This window comes from Engystomops pustulosus, chromosome 2 (genome assembly GCF_040894005.1).
Source record: "Engystomops pustulosus chromosome 2, aEngPut4.maternal, whole genome shotgun sequence".
Lineage (NCBI taxonomy): Eukaryota > Metazoa > Chordata > Amphibia > Anura > Leptodactylidae > Engystomops > Engystomops pustulosus.
In genome coordinates, this window is record NC_092412.1 from 251,437,870 (window position 1) to 251,457,570 (window position 19,701).

Below are 19,701 nucleotides of genomic sequence, written 5' to 3' on the forward strand. Positions count from 1 at the left end.
TTATTCTATTATTTTGTCATAATTTTTTTTATTAATATTATGATTATTGTATTATTTTTTTATTATACTTATTCCCATTTTTATTATCACTGTTATTGTATTATTACTTATTATTATTAATTATTATCATTATTACTTTTTTATTATCATTCATTATTTATATGAATAATAATGCAAATATTCTAGAGTTTTATTTTTGAGTTATTTTTATTTATTAGTATTATTGCTATTATTATGATTACAGTATTACTATTATTATTCTATAGATATTATACAGGCGGTCCCCTACTTAAAGGGAACCTGTCACCAGGACACCCATTTTTAGCACTCCCCCAGTCCCCACAGAGCATAGTACATACACTGACAAAGTGTTTTTGTATAGAAAATAGGTTTTACAGACAAAAAGATATGTTATATTGTACCTTTCATTAGTATCTGCTGTGTGACTAGGCAGTTGCCAATTGGGAGGGGCTGGAAAGGAGCAGTTCCCCCACCACCACCACCCTTGGGAAACATGTGACCTTTTCAAATATATGAATAACTCCCCACACTCAGGATTGGCTGTAGAGGAGCAGGGGGCGTCGCTAAGCCCAGTGATGGGTGTTTTCATATATTTGAAAAGGTCACATGGAGGAGCTGTTTCCCAAGGGTGGGGGGGAACTGCTCCTTTCCAGACCCTCCCAATATGAAACTGCCTAGTCACACAGCAGATGCTAATGAAAGGTACAATATAACATATCTTTTTTTCTGTAAAACCAATTTTTAATACAAAAACACTTTGGCAGTGTATGTACTATGCTCTGAGGGGACTGGGGGAGTGCTAAAAATGGGTCTCATGGTGACAGGTTCCCTTCAAGAACACATGACTTACAGACGACTCCTAGTTACAAACAGACCTCTGGATGTTGGTAATTACTGTACTTTAGTCCTAGGCTACAATGATCAGCTGTAACAGTTATCACAGGTGTCTGTAATGAGGCTTTATTGTTAATCCTGGTTCTTATGACAACCCAACATTTTTAAAATCGGATTGTCACAAAGACCAAAACAAATTTGTCTGGGATTACAATTCTAAAATATGCATTTCCGACTTACATACAAATTCAACTTAAGAACAAACCTACAGACCCTATCTTGTACGTAACCAGGGCACTGCCTGTACATTAAAGTGGCCATTGGAGGCTTATGTTCCACAATAGTGTCGGCCTGAAAGATCCAATACATGAGGGATGATCTAAACCAGCAGCGACACCTTTGTATCTTGTCCTCGTGGAGGATCTGGCGCGGTGTCAGCCGGGTGACAGAGCTGTGACTGTGATAAGATTCATTACACAGGAGGCTGGACTGTCTCAGACTTTCTCAGAAACACATTCTCTGAGTGTCTCAGCGCTTGTTTTCATGTGTTCGCTATTTGAAAGGACAAAACCGAAACATTCACCAAATTACTGGAGGCCCCGGGTCCATAGAAGCATTGAAAGTGGACACAATGGGGCTCATTTACTAAGGGTCTGTAGGACATATTTTCGTCGGGTTTCCCGACAATTTCCGTTTTGCTCCGAATTGCCCGCTTGAACGCGACACAAATCGGGGGGGGGGGGGGTCCTCGGACAGCCTGACGGATTCAGACAAACTGCTGACCCGAATCCTCGTCGGACAACGCACCGCGGGATCGCGACAGGACCGGGTAAGTAAATCTGCCCCAATATGTATAAAAGAAGATCTATATTACTAGAATGGAGAGCTATATAGGGGTGTAACATATAGTTGCAAGGCCGGAGCAATGTAGATCTATGTTTATGGTGAAGTATCTAGAGACACTTGATGCACCTCTGGACCGAGATGTGACCACACCATCTGAAGTCACACCTCAGGTGCCAAATACCGTAGCACCCGACATGAATTCACCCCTCCGTATCATATTGCACTGACCACCCCCTTCTTCTGACACAACTACCACTTCAGAGGCTTTGCTCCGTCAGCTAGGCCCAATGTTTATTGCATTGGTCTCGTCATATGGGCCTAGTTCCAAGAGCTCACTTTGGCATCCATGTCGTTGCACCCTCCCTCTCCTTACAGATCCCTATTAAAGCTAAGGTTTGCAGTGATTGCTATGGATCCGTCGAAAAGAGATCTAGGATCACCTCTCTGTGAAGTGATGTACCTAAAACAGAATGATTTTTGGTGCAGAAACCACCTCTTTTGGGGCAAAGATGACACAGGCCCATAGAGTATGAAGCCCCCAAGGGCATTTTCTCCATCTACTCTTCCCAATTATTTACAAAACCTTATTTATACTGCGATCATCTTTCCAGCACAAGAATTGTGGCGAATTTGGATTATTTTTGGGGTCACTTAGGTCCTCACAAAGACTATTTTTGGAGCGCCAAGCCCTTTTGTCATGGTGTCTAAAAACTTCCTAAAACCCCTGAAGATGTGGCCCGAGGCATTTTAGAAATGTTTTGGCACAAATTGTGATAGACTGATAAAAGTCTAAAATTACAGATTAATTTAGTTTTTCGTGTCCTAAAAAGGATTGGAGTATGCAAAAAAACCCACTCTAAAATGGTCCTTCCTGGATATGTAGTGGAGGATATCAAACTATTTGCCACCGCAACAATAAGATGAAGACCCAAAACATTCCTATCCAATAAGATGAAGATTCATAACATTCCTATCCAATAAGATGAAGATCCATAACATTCCTATCCAATAAGATGAAGATCCATAACATTCCTATCCAATAACATGAAGATCTATAACATTCCTATCCAATAACATGAAGATCTATAACATTCCTATCCAATAAGATGAAGATCCATAACATTCCTATCCAATAAGATGAAGATCCATAACATTCCTATCCAATAACATGAAGATCTATAACATTCCTATCCAATAACATGAAGATCTATAACATTCCTATCCAATAAGATGAAGATCCATAACATTCCTATCCAATAAGATGAAGATCCATAACATTCCTATCCAATAAGATGAAGATCCACAACATTCCTATCCAATAAGATGAAGATCCATAACATTACTATCCAATAAGATGAAGATCTACAACATTCCTATCCAATAAGATGAAGATCCATAATATTCCTATCCAATAAGATGAAGATCCATAACATTCCTATCCAATAAGATGAATATCTATAACATTCCTATCCAATAAGATGAAGATCTATAACATTCCGATCCAATAAGATGAAGATCCATAACATTCCTATCCAATAACATGAAGATCCACAACATTCCTATCCAATAAGATGAAGATTCATAACATTACTATCCAATAAGATGAAGATCTATAACATTCCTATCCAATAAGATGAAGATCCACAACATTCCTATCCAATAAGATGAAGATCCACAACATTCCTATCCAATAACATGAAGATCCAAATCTTGGGCCTAAAACAAAACCTAATTGGGGTATAAGTTTACAGGAGAAAAGGGACAACGTAACGAGGCTCTTTCACCTCCTCCACGACTCCTCCTCTTTGTTTCCTTTCATAGACATCAATCTACCGATTCTGGAAGAGGTGGATTTTTTTCTATAACCCCCACTGTCTGTTCCTGAGCAATCATTGCTGTCAATTTCAGCACCCAACATGCTAATCAGGCCCTTAACTGTCAGGTGGGCGGTCCCAGACTGTCTGTATCATCTCGGAACCTCAGAACGGAATCTGTAAAGTGTCACTTTTTAAGGAATACAGAAAGTTCTAGAAGGCGAAAGACTTTCTTCATGTTAATTGCTTCTTCCCTTCCGCTCCGTATGTGCAATTGTATTAGACTGAACCTCCAAATACCTCCCACCCATAAGACACGCCCATTTGACAGGTGTATCTTGGTCCCACACTCTTTACACCCTTAGAATCGTCCTGCAGCCTTCAGGCTGTGATATATCATAACCAAAGTGTGCGATGAGGTCATAGACAGCTGAAGGAAAGCTTTGGGCCGCTGCCTGCAGAGATTTTGCTGTACTTTTTTAGTTGGCCTTTTTAGGTTGTTCCTTTAGGTTTCCTAAGTGTGAGAAGAATCGCTGCCAAGTCCTCAGACTCCCAAAACCTCAGGAACCTGTTTTATAAAATAAATGACGAGAAGGATTTATTAGACTCTTGGCTACGTGTCTACAGAGTCGTTTCTGCTCCTTCGGAATATTATGGATGTTGATAATAATTGACCCCCATTTCAATCCACGACTTTTGAGACATAGCGCCATCCCATGACTGAATAGTGGAAGAGCACAATATCTAGTAAGAGTAAGGAGTAAGACCACTGCTTTTTCACACCCCTAGGGGGAGCACAATGCATACAGATTAAACCAATCCCATGGAGCTCAATATTAAAGGGAACCTACCACCACGAATCTACCTATAAAGGTAGATCGGGTGGTAGGTGGATGTATGGGACGTGAGGATAGCCCTTTTTAGAGCTAATCCTCACGTCCCCGCTAGCGTAGCATAAACTTTATTGCCCTAATATGTTAATTTAATTAAGCGGCTACCGGGGCGTGGAGTAGCCGGACACGAGGCTACACGGCGCGGCTACTCCACGCCCCAGTAGCTGCTTCCCCCGCATACCCTGTGATCTTCGGCGCGCAGCTCCTGGCAGCTGCGCGCCCTCGTCCGAGAAGCCGGAGTTCTGCGCATGCGCAGTAACTCCGGCCTCGTTCCCGAGATCGCGCATCTTGGCCGGAGTTACTGCGCATGCGCAGAACTCCGGCTTCTCGGACGAGGGCGCGCAGCTGCCAGGAGCTGCGTGCCGAAGATCACAGGGTAGGCGGGGGAAAGCAGCTACTGGGGCGTGGAGTAGCCGCGCCGTGTAGCCTCGTGTCCGGCTACTCCACGCCCCGGTAGCCGCTTAATTAAAATAACATATTAGGGCAATAAAGTTTATGCTACGCTAGCGGGGACGTGAGGATTAGCCCTAAAAAGGGCTATCCTCACGTCCCATACATCCACCTACCACCCGATCTACCTTTATAGGTAGATTCGTGGTGGTAGGTGCCTTTTAACTATACATTATAAATCAGTATGCAGTGAGCTCCCCCTAGTGGTGACTGCGGGCAGTCATAATTTTTCAGCAGTATAAAGTGAATAGGGAAGTTTGTATTGTGTGTCTGAAAATGGGGACATCAAGCAAGAGCATTTATCCTATGGCGGAACCGTGGACTGTTGGGTCAGCGCCGTTTATTATGTTGCCTATTATTCTATAATATACATATAATATGGCGGAACTGTTATATGGCCATATATTTTAGTGTTACACCAAGTATACAGTGATTTGTGTCCTGATGCAGGTAGCTGGCTGGGTACGCAGATCCTACGTATTATAGACATTGTACCTTTAAGGACATGGCTTAGGTCATGAATACAGCTGCTTACTGTATACTACAGAGATTAAGATGGAGTCTGCTGTATCTTCCTTTGTGTTTGCAGAACTTTTTGGATTTGGCCTGGATATAACTCACACAGGAACACAGATTTTTGTAAAGTCATCCTACAGGATGACTCAGGGCTGGTGCCAGAGCAAGTTCAGGGCAAGTTCAGGGCCCAGAGCTGCTGGGGGGCCCAACTAAGGCTATACATAAGGAATCCATGGGGGGTGAGGGGGGCTTACATAAAATACCCATGAGGAGGCTGTTTGGGATGATAAACTGGGGAATATTTTAGGGAACAGAAGACTATTTTAGTTTCTGAATTTTAAATGCCACCATGTGAGTTCACTGCAAAGGGGCCCACTGAGGCTGTCACCGAGGGGCCCACTGATACCTGGAGCCGACCATGGGCTGACTCAATGATAAGATGGGCCATACATATAACGCACCTGTGTTTAGACCTTTTGGATATCTGGGCAATGGAGGCCTATCCATACGTCATATAGACATCCAATGAATTTGATGCTGTAATATCTCATTCCTCCTGTGGAGGCACTGTAGAATACTTGTTGACTGGTTCCACTTGAACCTGTCAGGGCAATTTGGGACACTAAACCACCCACAGGTCCTTATGGACTGGTGGTTTAGTGTCCCAAATCGCCCTGTATGATATTTGTACTTACCTCCTGCGTCGTACACCCTGCGCAAGTGCATTATCCTGGCTTCATTCAAGCAACGCGAGGGGAGGCGCTGGCCTCAGACTACGATTATGACTCGCATAAGAATCACATAACAATAATGATATCCATAACGATTTTTAACCCGTTTGGAATAAAACTTTGACAATGGTAAGAGGACTATGGACCTGTCCACTTGCTGGATATACTTTTCCACTTCCACATATTGTCCTTTATTCTCCCTACTGAGGCCATATAGTACATAACGTCCCATCCTCAGTGTATTATACCGAGAAGCCTGATGGCCCTTTGTCCTGTCCGCTGGGCCCCATAGAATAACACAGCGGAGCGCAGAGCGTTTACAGAACGTGATTCATGCCGGCGGAGGTCACGCTCCCCATGACGGCCCTCACCATGAGACATCACATGTGGAGTCAATATTTTGACATTCTCAATCCTGAACATAATTTTTTTCTGGTATCATAGAGCCCACACCCAAGCACAAATATGACTGGTGCCCCGGCCAGACGTGGACAGGGTGAGGGTTATAGACATGACAGTTCTTCTAGGACCACAAACCTCTAGGTTCTTCTTGTAGATGTCTCCAAAAGGAAAGTTGTGGCCTCGGCCAAGAGTATAGCAGCGGCTGTGGGTATATTTACCATAGAGACTGTTCCTTAATCACAGGGCCCCTCCTGGACTGATAGTATGAGAGGTACCAGGACCGGCACCAGGTAGATATGGACTCTCTGGAGATAGTGTCTCCATGGGCCCCTTTTAGTGATTTTAGTGATTTAGTGATTCCCCTAACTAATTCCAAAAAGATGTAACCTGCCAAATGCTGATTGTGTATGGGGGGGGGGGGGGGGCAGACTCTGTACTAATCTGTGATCTGTATAGTAGACCTTTAAAAAATAAACCTATAGTCAGGATATATCAGGATTAGTGACCCTTTAAGGCTTACGTCTAGGGGCTCCACAGAAGAATACAGCAGATGGACCTCAAGAGTTGGTTTTCGGAATTTTTAGGCAACAAACTTGGTGGTTACTGAGGTTTTACACCAGAACATACTCGGCACTTACGTCCCTCATTGTAGTATCTTCCAAAACCGCTGCCTATGCTCCCCTGCTTGATCGAGGTCCCTCCTAGTTTTATCAACCATCCTGTAACCCTCTGAGATGACCTCTGGCCCCTTGTTATTTGGCCCAGTGCCGTTCTGTTCTGTTAAACCCAAATAGTATTCTCTATTTTCATGGACACAGAAGGGATTGGCTCAACAACAGTCCCATGTCCTACTAAGACCTGTGCCCAGGGGTGTAGTTATAGGGGTGCAGAGGCCCCCAAACATATGAGAAGATAAAGGGCACAGGGCAGTGGGGGCTCCGGTTACATTTATCTGTAATGTCATAACACAACATCCCCTTTAATAAAGGCCTCACTGAGGATAGTTCCCCCTCCTGATTCTTCAGATTGTGACTTTATGTAATTGTGTTCAGACAGAAGCAAGTGATTAATACATGATTACAACTCATAGATTGGTAGATATGTGGATAATAGGTAGATAGTTGTTAGATATCAATAGAAAAATGGGCAGCACTGAGGATATTTTTAGTGATAAGATAGGTGTTTATTTCCCCTCATGCAGCCCTCACTTTATTTCAGTAACCATCGAGCCAGTTGCCTCATGTTATTCTATATAGCCAACTAGTTTATTCACTTACCTTATACTGTAACCATCAAGCCAGTTGCCTCATGTTATACTATATAGCCAACTAGTTTATTCACTTACTTTATACTGTAACCATCAAGCCAGTTGCCTCATGTTATACTATATAGCCAACTAGTTTATTCACTTACCTTATACTGTAACCATCAAGCCAGTTGCCTCATGTTATTCTATATAGCCAACTAGTTTATTCACTTACCTTATACTGTAACCATCAAGCCAGTTGCCTCATGTTATTCTATATAGCCAACAAGTTTATTCACTTACGTGATACTGTAACCATCAAGCCAGTTGCCTCATGTTATTCTATATAGCCAACAAGTTTATTCACTAACGTTATACTGTAACCATCAAGCCAGTTGCCTCATGTTATTCTATATAGCCAACTAGTTTATTCACTTACGTGATACTGTAACCATCAAGCCAGTTGCCTCATGTTATTCTATATAGCCAACTAGTTTATTCACTTACCTTATACTGTAACCATCAAGCCAGTTGCCTCATGTTATTCTATATAGCCAACTAGTTTATTCACTTACCTTATACTGTAACCATCAAGCCAGTTGCCTCATGTTATTCTATATAGCCAACAAGTTTATTCACTTACGTGATACTGTAACCATCAAGCCAGTTGCCTCATGTTATACCATATAGCCAACAAGTTTATTCACTTTCGTGATACTGTGACCATCAAGCCAGTTGCCTCATGTTATTCTATATAGCCAACAAGTTTATTCACTTACCTTATACTGTAACCATCAAGCCAGTTGCTTCATGTTATACTATATAGCCAACTAGTTTATTGACTTGCATTATACTGTAATCATCAAGCCAGTTGCCTCATGTTATACCATATAACTAGCAAATTTTTTTAACTTGCATTATACTGTAACCATCTAGCCAGTTGCCTCATATTATACTATATAACCGACAAGTTTATTCACTTACATTGTACTGTAACTATCAAGCCAGTTGCTTCATGTTGTACAATATAGCCAACAAGTTTATTGACTTACGTTATACCGTAACCATCAAGCCAGTTGGCTCATGTTATACTATATAATCAACAAGTTTATTCACTCACGTTATACTGCAACCATCAAGCCAGTTGCCTCACGTTAAACTGTGTAGTGAACAAGTTTACTGACTAATGTTATACTGTAAACATAAAGCCAGTTGCCTCATGTAAGACCATGCACCCAACAAGTTATTTGCTTCTCATTAGAGTCTGTAACCACCAAGCTAGTTGTGTCATGTTAAACTCTATAGCAAGCAGCCCAGTTTTCATTACATTCCACATTAGACTCTAGCACCTCCAAGTTATACTTTGTAGTCAACAATTTTATTGACGCATGTTATACTGTAACCACAAAGCCGGTTGCCACATGTTAGACCATGTATCCAACAAGTTCTTTTCCTCACTTTAGACTCTGTAACTCCCATCCAGTTGCCTCACATAAGACTTGAGAACCACCAAGCCAGTTGCCTCACATAAGACTTGAGAACCACCAAGCCAGTTGCCTCACATAAGACTTGAGAACCGCCAAGCCAGTTGCCTCACATACTGTAAGAGTTGAGAACCGCCAAGCTAGTTGCCTCACATAAGACTTGAGAAACGCCAAGCCAGTTGCCTCACATACTGTAAGAGTTGAGAACCGCCAAGCTAGTTGCCTCACATAAGACTTGAGAACCGCCAAGCCAGTTGCCTCTCATAAGACTTGAGAACCGCCAAGCCAGTTGCCTCACATAAGACTTGAGAACCGCCAAGCCAGTTGCCTCACATACTGTAAGACTTGAGAACCGCCAAGCTAGTTGCCTCACATAAGACTTGAGAACCGCCAAGCCAGTTGCCTCACATACTGTAAGACTTGAGAACCGCCAAGCTAGTTGCCTCACATAAGACTTGAGAACCACCAAGCCAGTTGCCTCTCATAAGACTTGAGAACCGCCAAGCCAGTTGCCTCACATAAGACTTGAGAACCGCCAAGCCAGTTGCCTCACATACTGTAAGACTTGAGAACCGCCAAGCTAGTTGCCTCACATAAGACTTGAGAACCGCCAAGCCAGTTGCCTCACATACTGTAAGACTTGAGAACCGCCAAGCTAGTTGCCTCACATAAGACTTGAGAACCGCCAAGCCAGTTGCCTCACATACTGTAAGACTTGAGAACCGCCAAGCTAGTTGCCTCACATAAGACTTGAGAACCGCCAAGCCAGTTGCCTCTCATAAGACTTGAGAACCGCCAAGCCAGTTGCCTCACATAAGACTTGAGAACCGCCAAGCCAGTTGCCTCACATACTGTAAGACTTGAGAACCGCCAAGCTAGTTGCCTCACATAAGACTTGAGAACCGCCAAGCCAGTTGCCTCACATACTGTAAGACTTGAGAACCGCCAAGCTAGTTGCCTCACATAAGACTTGAGAACCGCCAAGCCAGTTGCCTCACATACTGTAAGACTTGAGAACCGCCAAGCCAGTTGCCTCACATACTGTAAGACTTGAGAACCGCCAAGCTAGTTGCCTCACATAAGACTTGAGAACCACCAAGCCAGTTGCCTCACATAAGTCTTTAGAACCGCCAAGCCAGTTGCCTCACATACTGTAAGACTTGAGAACCGCCAAGCCAGTTGCCTCACATAAGACTTGAGAACCGCCAAGCCAGTTGCCTCACATTTGATGGATTAGTAACCACCAAGAATGGGCTGGACAGCTGCTCCCTTCTATGAAATCTGTAATAGCAATGTAAATGTTCTATTCAGACACATTGGGGGCTTTGTATTGCCCCCCATCTATACAGAGATTCATGAGTGACCCCGCTTGGTGCTGAGCTGTGACATGTATGATGATGTATCACTACACACCAGGAGGTTAAGTAACTATTTGTTTCTTTGTATTGTTCCCAGGACCAGGCAGCACATCGTAAGGTGATTCAGGCACAAATCTGGATGTCCAGACCACGAGAGAGAACAATGATTGACTTGTGTCGTGGCCATTAGTCGTCAGCTGACCGGCCTCCTCCCCCGTGACTGATGAGACCACGGGACAAGCGCAAAGGAAATGTAATTAATCCATTATCATTACTACAAAATGTCCAAGGCAAAATATCACAAAATATTACAACCGATAGCATCAATGTATCCAAGGAGCCAAAGGGAACCTGTCAGCAAGTGTGAGCAGTCAGTGTTTTATATTGTCCCTGGAGAGATGTGTATGTTTATACATACACCTTTGTGTATTTTCTTAGTAGCAGCAGAACTGTGAAAAATATATTTATAATCCTGGATTGTAGCACTAGGGCTGTGTCCTCACACTGCTGTGTTCTCTATTCTCTTTGTCAGTGTTCGGAATTGTCCTTGGAGAGATGTGTAATCATATCTTTTTGTATGTTTTAAGTAGCAGCAGGTATTGTCCTTGGAGAAATGATTCATCAGACCTTTGTGTATGTTGTTAGTAGCAGCAGGACTGTGATATATGGATTCATATTCTAGGATTGGCTCCCTGCTTTGAGGATGCGTCCCCCACTTGGAAAAGCTACAAATCTGAATTATAAATCCATATTTCACAGTCCTGCTGCTACTAACAACACAAAGGTCTGATTATACATCTCTCAAGGAACAATACATAACACTGGTTGGAGAAAGCCCAGAGTACAGCAGTGTCAGCACACATCCCCAGTTCTACAATTCTGAAATATAAATTAATAATTCCTAGTCCTGCTGCTACTAACAACATACACAAAGCTCTAATTACACAGCTTTCCAAGGACAATACATAACTTGCTGCAGGCAGCACAGAGCAAAACAGTGTGAGGACACTACGCCAGTGCTCTTACAGAGGCTACATTCCAGGAATATAAATCAATATTTCACAGTCCTGCTGCTACTAACAGCATACACAAAAGGATGATTACATATCTCTACAGGGACAATAGATAACGCTGGCTGCATAAAGCACAGAGCACAGCAGTGTGAGGTTATGCCTCAGTGTTCTTAGAGAAGCTACAATCCTGATAAATCTGTTTTTCACAGTCCAGCTGCTACTTACAAAAAAAGGTCAGATTACACATATCTTCCGGGACATTACATAACACTGGCTGCAATACTGCATGGCCACATCTGCTGACAGGGTCCCTTTAAATCAGGAATATTAAGATCCAGCCACACCATGGGGTAAAAGCAACATTGTCAACACATTTTTAACAAAATTTTCACACTTAAAAAAACATAAAAAAAAGGATTGCGATAAAGTTATTCATAGGGGGCGGGGCCTATTAGGGTTGCATAGGTAGTGTATACATTAGGAGCCCTACAGGTCAAAACATAGATATACGTGAAATCCATCAACACCTCTATGTGCTAAAATTTCCAAAAAAATGTGCCAACGAAGACGCCCGTGCATGCGCTAAAGCTGTTCTATTCTGTTTCCCCAGAGAGAGTTTGTGCGCTAAGGAGCCATGGGTGACTGGACCTTTCTAGGAGAATTCTTAGAGGAAGTCCAAAAACATTCCACCGTGGTGGGAAAAGTATGGCTGACCATCCTCTTCATATTCCGCATGTTGGTTCTGGGCACCGCCGCCGAGTCTTCATGGGGAGACGAAAAATCGGACTTCATGTGCGACACCACCCAACCTGGATGTGAGAACGTCTGTTACGACAAAGCATTCCCCATCTCCCACATTCGCTTCTGGGTCCTCCAGATTATTTTTGTCTCCACCCCATCCCTGCTCTACATGGGACACGCCATGCACACCGTGCGGATGGAGGAGAAAAAAAAGCTCAGGGAAGAAGAAACCAAATCCAAGCAGGACATGACGGAAGACTCCACTTACCACCAGAAAGAGTTCCCAGTGGAGAAGGTCGAACTTCCGTATCGGGATGAGGTTAGCGGTAAGATCAGGCTTCAAGGAAGTCTCCTCAACACCTACGTGTGCAGCATCCTCATCCGCACCGTGATGGAAGTAGCCTTTATTGTTGGACAGTACATGCTTTACGGGATCTTTTTGGATACCCTCTATATATGTAAACGAAAACCGTGCCCCCATCCCGTTAACTGTTATGTGTCCCGGCCAACCGAGAAGAACGTCTTCATCGTCTTCATGTTGGCCGTGGCCACTCTCTCGCTATTACTCAGCCTGGTGGAACTCTACTACCTTTCATGGAAGAAGCTCAAGCAGAGACTATCTAAAGAGTCCACCAACGGTGCCAACGCACTTCGAGTGGCCACCGTCGAACCGGAACACCGGTCTCAAAGTTGCACCCCACCGCCGGATTTTAACCAATGCTTGAACAGTAAGGGTAAGTTTACCAACCCTTTCAACAACAGCCTGGCATCTCAGCAGAACACGGCCAACTTTGCCACTGAAAGAGTCCACGGTGAAGAGGACATTGGCCAAGGACAATTCATCCACCTGAACTATACACAGAACGCCCCAGTGAGCAACCACTCACCGCCCCACCACGTGCCCAATGGCTATTGCCACAATGGACGCCGCTTGAGTAAAACCAGCCGATCCAGCAGCAAGGCTCGCTCAGATGACCTGGCCGTGTGATTAGCCAGGGGGGGTTTTATAAAAAAAAAAATTTTCGTATCCATTAATTCCGTATTTATAGAGCAATAGAAGACAACTGATTTCTGGATGTTTCCTTGAGAACTCATCTTTTGTACTGTATTTTATGCCTTAAAACTTTGTGCCAAAAAAAAACAAGAAAAAAAAATAAAAATAAAGTGCATTTTGCCTATATGTGTCACATGACTAACAGGATTGGGTGTTAATAGAGAGGGTCAAAGTTTAGGTCCCAAATTTGGCCTTGAAGGGAACCTGTCATCAGCATTTTCACCAGCCTCCTCAGTTCAGGTATGACAGATCCATTCCCTCTCTTTGGTTAAATATCACCCATTCACCTATAATAAAAAAAAAATACTCCGAAATCATATGCAAATGAGCCAACAAGAGTCACTTTGAGTCCTGCGGCGAGGCTGGAGGGGGAGCGTCAGTCCCCATGTCCCTATGTTGGACTCTTTGGCAGTTAGAACCACGCTTCTGGTGTCATCTTAAAGATGAAAATGTCAACTTTAAAAACACATCAGAATCGCTGTTCTTAAAATTCTAAAAGCAGAGATATTGATAGGCATAATTGTGAACATCAGAAGATGAACTTCGCTGCACCTAAAAGCCTCTGCACTTTATTTTTCATTCAAAGACAGTAAGCAGAGCTCTTGAAAAAGTTGAGAAATTGAAACATTGAACATACGCTAGACAGCCCCTTTAAGAGTTGTTAGCAATCCAGTGTATTTTCCTTGTCCTTATAACTGGCATCCTCTTAATAAACTAAGAACAATGTCCCTGGGGATTTGCTGTCATAAAGGAATCTATAAAATTCTGAGAGATGCCAAAAAAGGAAAATCTGCGGCGTATTAGAGTGTGAGTTGTCTGCCTTGTTTTTATTGCTCTGGGGATGTATATTTGTATGAATTCTTTGCTGAATACATCACAAAGTGGTAGGGGCTCCGTTAGTCACACATAGTGGGTAGGCTGCCCCCTAGCGGTGGGGCACATAGACTGAGCATGTGCCAATAAGCTGCCCCCCTAGCGGTGGGGCACATAGACTGACCATGTACCACTAGAGCGCCACCTATGGGCCGAGGTGAATTAGATGCTTCCATTGTAAAATGTTTGCCTTGTTATATTTTACTTTGGATCCCCCTCCCCCAGATTATTATTAGATCTGAGATTTGTTTACCATCGACAAATTAAAAAAAGGAAGATATGCCCCGCCCACATGACAGTTAACACCCACCAAGACACACCCTATATTGGGTTGTGTTTTTGTAAATGCCATTTATTATAATGGGCCACAAAACACAATCATGGAAATTATCGATTCTATGAAACAAATACTAATATTCTAGAGCTTTCCGTGCAGCTTTTGACGCTAGTCTTAAAGGAAACCTACCACTTGTAGTGGCAGGTTTCCGATGGCAATACCGGGCACCAGCTCAGGGTGAGATCAGGGTGAGCTGGTGCCGGAACTTATTTTAGTTAGTGTTTTAAACCGCGGTATCGCAGTTTAAAACACTTTTTAAACGCTATAGCCAGCGCAGGCAGGTACGCGCTCGGCGCTTACCGTGCACGCGGCTCTCATTCACTTCCTATGTAGCCGCGCGCACGGTAAGCGCCGAGCGCGTACCTGCCTGCGCCGGCTATAGCGTTTAAAACGTGTTTTAAACCGCGATACCGCGGTTTAAAACACTAACTAAAATATGCTCCGGCACCAGCTCACCCTGATCTCACCCTGAGCTGGTGCCCGGTATTTCCATCGGAAACCTGCCACTACAAGTGGTAGGTTTCCTTTAAGCAATCACAAATTCTGACTAATTTAGGCTGGATAGTGTGGAGTCAATAAGCTGCAGCAAAAGGGCTACAATGTTTCTGTAAGTCAGTGTTTATTAAAATGGACAGTTTGTAATTATTTGCTTAAAATAGTTAATGTTGCAATTTTTAGAATGACCACATATTCAGGTGGAAGAGATGTGTACATCCATATTGACACATGTTTTGACAAATCCAAGCAAATTAGGGTGGATTTATGCAATCTCTAGGTGGGTTACTTGGGATTGTCCCAAAAAAATTCTGTTACCTAAACTCTCCTTTTACATTGAGATGAGTGAATCATCCAAGATTTGATTCGTAGAAGCTTCAAATTTTTCATAAGATTTGGTTCCGGTCTGAACCAATAGTTCTCCAGTTATCCAGGAAATTGATACATGATCCCTTGAGATTTTTCATGAAAAACTCTAATCTTGTTTTGTCAATTTTTTTTTTTTTTTTACAAATTTTAAAATTTTCCACATTGAGCCGGTCTAAGCTCTGGGGTGAATGACGGCAGAAGTTTTGTTCGAAACAAATTAGAAATGATCAGAATCCCATTCCGGGGAAAAAACGCACATGATTACTCTGCCCTTATTAAAGGAAATCTACCATCAAAATCCATCATGATGATCCAAGGACATTATTCATAGATCCAGGCACCGGGACTGTGGGAATCTTCTTATATTTGTTATCCATGGCCTCCTGCCTTCTAAAATCAACTTTTATAGTTATGTAAATGACCCACAAGGGCTCTGGGGATGTTACCAGAGCTCTTCCATGCTGTAGCGTCACAGGCTGTTACACACCTTCTCTTTTCCCTCAGAACTTGTCCCCTTCAGGGCGCGGTCCCACGTTGCGTTTGCAAACGCAGACGCAGACCAAACCGCGCCCACCGGGCATTCCGCGGTCCAATCGCATCGGCGTTTTCAATAGAAACATAGAGAAACGCCGATGCGATTGGACCGCGGACCGCCCGGTGGGCGCGGTTTGGTCTGCGTCTGCGTTTGCAAACGCAACGTGGGACCGCGCCCTCAACTGTGTGCTGAAACTTCCTCTGCTGCAGTGAGATTACAGCAGGTAGAGGGAGTGTAACAGCCTGTGAAGCAACAGCATAGAAGGGCTCTGGTAACACAACCAGAGGCCTTCTGCCTCATTAGCAGAAATGTAAAAGTTGATTTTAGAAGGAAGGAGGCCATGGATAACACATATAAGAAGATACCACAGCCCCGTGCCTGGATCTAGGAGCAATGTCCCTGCTTTATCAGGATGAATCCTTTATCTGGTGTGAAGTTCCTCCATTCTCCTACTAGTCCTGCGTTTGCTTCCTTGGGTGACCCCGGATCCTTTGCAGCCAAGTCCAATCTTTCTCGTATAGGGCCATAGCGAGCACCGAGGGGCAGCGTTATATCGGTGGCCTCTTCCTATCAGTTTCCTGTTTTGGACAATCGCTTAGAGGACACTTCCTGCCAGGTAATTGCTTGATCAGGAGCTCCATTTTGGCTGCAGCTTCTGGCCACTCTCATTGTGTTTGGAGGCTGGTGGCTACATCACAGCGATCACCGGCCCTCACATGTCGGCTGCGAGTCGCTACTGTGAAATCAATTACATTGAGATTTTCTGGAGGAAGCTCTGTGCAGCGTCACCATGGATTAAATATAGTCATATTGCTGCGAGCGCCTTTCATCCGCGGAAAGCTGGGTGATTTACAATGTAGCCATTCTAGTTCACATAGGGCAGTGTGTCCCTGCTGATCCTGTGTAGACACCACGGCGACTGACATCACGTGCTCGCTGCTACTAAACATCACCCGGAGGGATCGCTGCTGGATCGGGAGTGAAAAGAGTCAATTTTTTTTCGTTTTTTTTTTACGATTTTCTAAATAATTTGCTGCTGTTTTAATTAATGGATCAAAATGGATCTATGAATAAAATGGATAACCCCTTTAAGGCTTTCGTATGACATGTCACCCAACTGTTTCATACTACCACATTCTGCTTCCTTTTCAGCTCTTAATGGGATATTCACCCAGCTTTCCCAGACTTCTGCATGACCCATCACTGACTTCCGCATTGATGTTTTTGAATAATGTACATTGTATTGTTTCATATATCACAAATCTTAGTCGATCATCATTAAGAACATGAAGGCAGCTCTTCCGTTTCCCTGCAGCGCCACCACAGGCGAAATGATGCACTGCATGATGCAATTAATGATTAGTATGAATTACGGATGGTTTTTCGATGGTCTTCTAAAGAAGGAGAGAAGACACTGTGGATTAGGGTAGGGAGGTACTGGGATATCAAAAACATGGATACCAGATTGATACTCAGCTATAAGACGGCTCCCCACCCTCTGATGGATCATGAGTCCTGCTAATCACAAGCACATGGCACTGGTGCCGACCCGGTAGCCCTAAGGGCACAACCACACACTTCAGCCTCAGCCAGTTCATGGTAGTCACTAATTGGGTGCTTAGTATTAACTAGTAACATCACCCTTAGTATTACTCTCTGTATTTGATTGCAGGGTGTTGATGTGTGAGCAATAAAGAGGGTTAAATCAGGTCCAAACTGACTCCCAAACCAAAAATTGCACTAAGTAGGAGCTTTGCAAAGCTCCTCTGTAAGCATAAACTGATTAAATAATATAAAGATAATCATATTCTTATGGATATGCAAATCAGACTGCAAGTGCACTTGGGGCGGGGTTGATTTGTCCGAATAAACAGCTGCAAGTTCTCATATTCTTCTGGAGCCACTTTTCAATATAATTCCTTTAGTATTTCTTTACAGTTTCAGCCTCTACCTACATGCAGGATGTCTATAGGTAGTAAAATTAGAGATAATCATCTTTTGACTCGTATGCAAATCAGGATACAAGTGCACTGGAGGCGGGCCTGATTTGCCCAATTTACCCATAGACAACCTTGATGTAGATTGAGGTGGAAAATGTTGAGCTATGACATAAGAGCTGATGGTGGAAAGAGACTCTGCACTTGAAGTTGTTAATAAACAAATTTGACAACTCAGGCCACGCCCTCAGTGCACTTGCAGGCTGATTTGCAAATATTTATAAAAGTATGATTATCTCTGCATCACTTCATCAGTGAGGTCTGTATCTGCTCCTATTAGGCCGCGGTCACACTTACCACTAAGGGCGCGTTCACACGTTGCGTTTTGGTCGCGTTTTCATTGCGTTTGAAACGCATATACAACAGCTGCTGAGAGGTGATTTGCCTAATGACATTACCGTTTACGTTTGTAAACGCAATGTTAACGCATGTGTTAACAAAACACATGCGTTAACACGTTGTTAACGCATGTGTTAACATCGCGTTTATGATGCGTTTTGTAAACGGAAATGTTAACAGTAATGTAATTAGGCAAATCACCCCTCCTCAGCTGTTGTATATGCGTTTCAAACGCAATGAAAACGCAGGTCAAAATGCAGCGTGTGAACGGGCCCTAAGCGTCCGTCATAACGCGACACTAGCTCACAGGGGGAAGTCCTCGTCCCGAACGCACATGCGTTTCCAGGGAAACGCATGCGATTGTTAAGCTAATCGCGTGCGTTTCTCTGGAAACGCATGTGCGTTCGGGCCGAGGACCTCCCCCTGTGCGCTAGCGTCGCGTTATGAACGGACGCTTAGTGGTACGTGTGACCGCGGCCTTAAAGGCTCCTACATGACACGGTTATTGGTTTGCTGAGTATTTTAGTCTTGACAACCTCCCTTTAACTCCCTATGGAGTCTTAGGCCGCGGTCACACGTACCGCTAGACGTCCGTTCATAACGCGACGCTAGCGCACAGGGGGAGGTCCTCGGCCCGAACGCACATGCGTTAACAGGGAAACGCATGCGATTGATAAGCCGATCGCATGCGTTTCCCTGTTAACGCATGTGCGTTCGGGCCGAGGACCTCCCCCTGTGCGCTAGCGTCGCGCTATGAACGGACGTCTAGCGGTACGTGTGACCGCGGCCTTAAAGAAGTGGTAGCATTACACAGAAAGGGAACATGTGTACCCTCTTATCAGGTGGCCAAACACACTAAGATGAATGTCTATCAGATGGAACCGGAAAACTAATGTATCAGAAGAGAAACATGTTGGATTTTCATATGCCCCATGCTACAATCCTTCGAGCGATAAGATGCCATTATAGGTATCAACAAAGAGCATACATGCCTTAAGCCAAGTGTGCATGTACATAGGGAAACTGGAGGAATACCTGTGAGGTCACATCTATAGAAGGTTTATGGACAGTTTCAGAAATTTCCATCACAGTTCTCTCCGGTTCACGGCTCTGTGTTGCTCAGAAATCTCTCCGCAGCGCGGCCTCTCTCCTGTTGACACAGAACAAAAAGTGTCTTTGAGGAGCGCTCGGGGGTCCTGGTCTCCCTCCAGCACTTTCCTGCCCTGGGTGCGCTCCGGATTCAATACATTCTTTTACATATTTTCAAATATCTTGGCTTCCAAAAACAGCAACGACGCTGCGAGCAACAGGTTCTTACTCTCTGACCGAACAGTGGGGATCTTGTACTATAAA

General features: G+C 43.8%; 1 protein-coding gene and 1 long non-coding RNA gene across 5 annotated transcripts in view; one reads left to right on the top strand and one right to left on the bottom strand.

Moving 5' to 3' along the window:
* The window catches only part of GJA5 (gap junction protein alpha 5), a 99,222-nt gene extending 85,713 nt beyond the window's left edge, over window positions 1-13,509 (top strand). For all 4 annotated transcript variants that reach the window (XM_072138838.1, XM_072138839.1, XM_072138836.1 and 1 more), the window contains exons 2-3: window positions 10,693-10,848; window positions 12,219-13,509. In XM_072138838.1, the coding sequence (XP_071994939.1) occupies window positions 12,243-13,337 (1,095 nt within the window). In that variant the 5' untranslated portion in view covers window positions 10,693-10,848; window positions 12,219-12,242 and the 3' untranslated portion in view covers window positions 13,338-13,509. The remainder of the gene's footprint in view (window positions 1-10,692; window positions 10,849-12,218) is intronic.
* A 3,461-nt stretch (window positions 13,510-16,970) lies between these two features.
* LOC140116803 (uncharacterized) lies at window positions 16,971-19,501 on the bottom strand. Its single transcript, XR_011852973.1, has 2 exons — window positions 19,384-19,501; window positions 16,971-17,406 (listed from the first exon to the last, which is right to left on the bottom strand). It is a non-coding gene; the product is annotated as an uncharacterized lncRNA (long non-coding RNA).
* Between the last annotated feature and the right edge of the window lie 200 nt (window positions 19,502-19,701).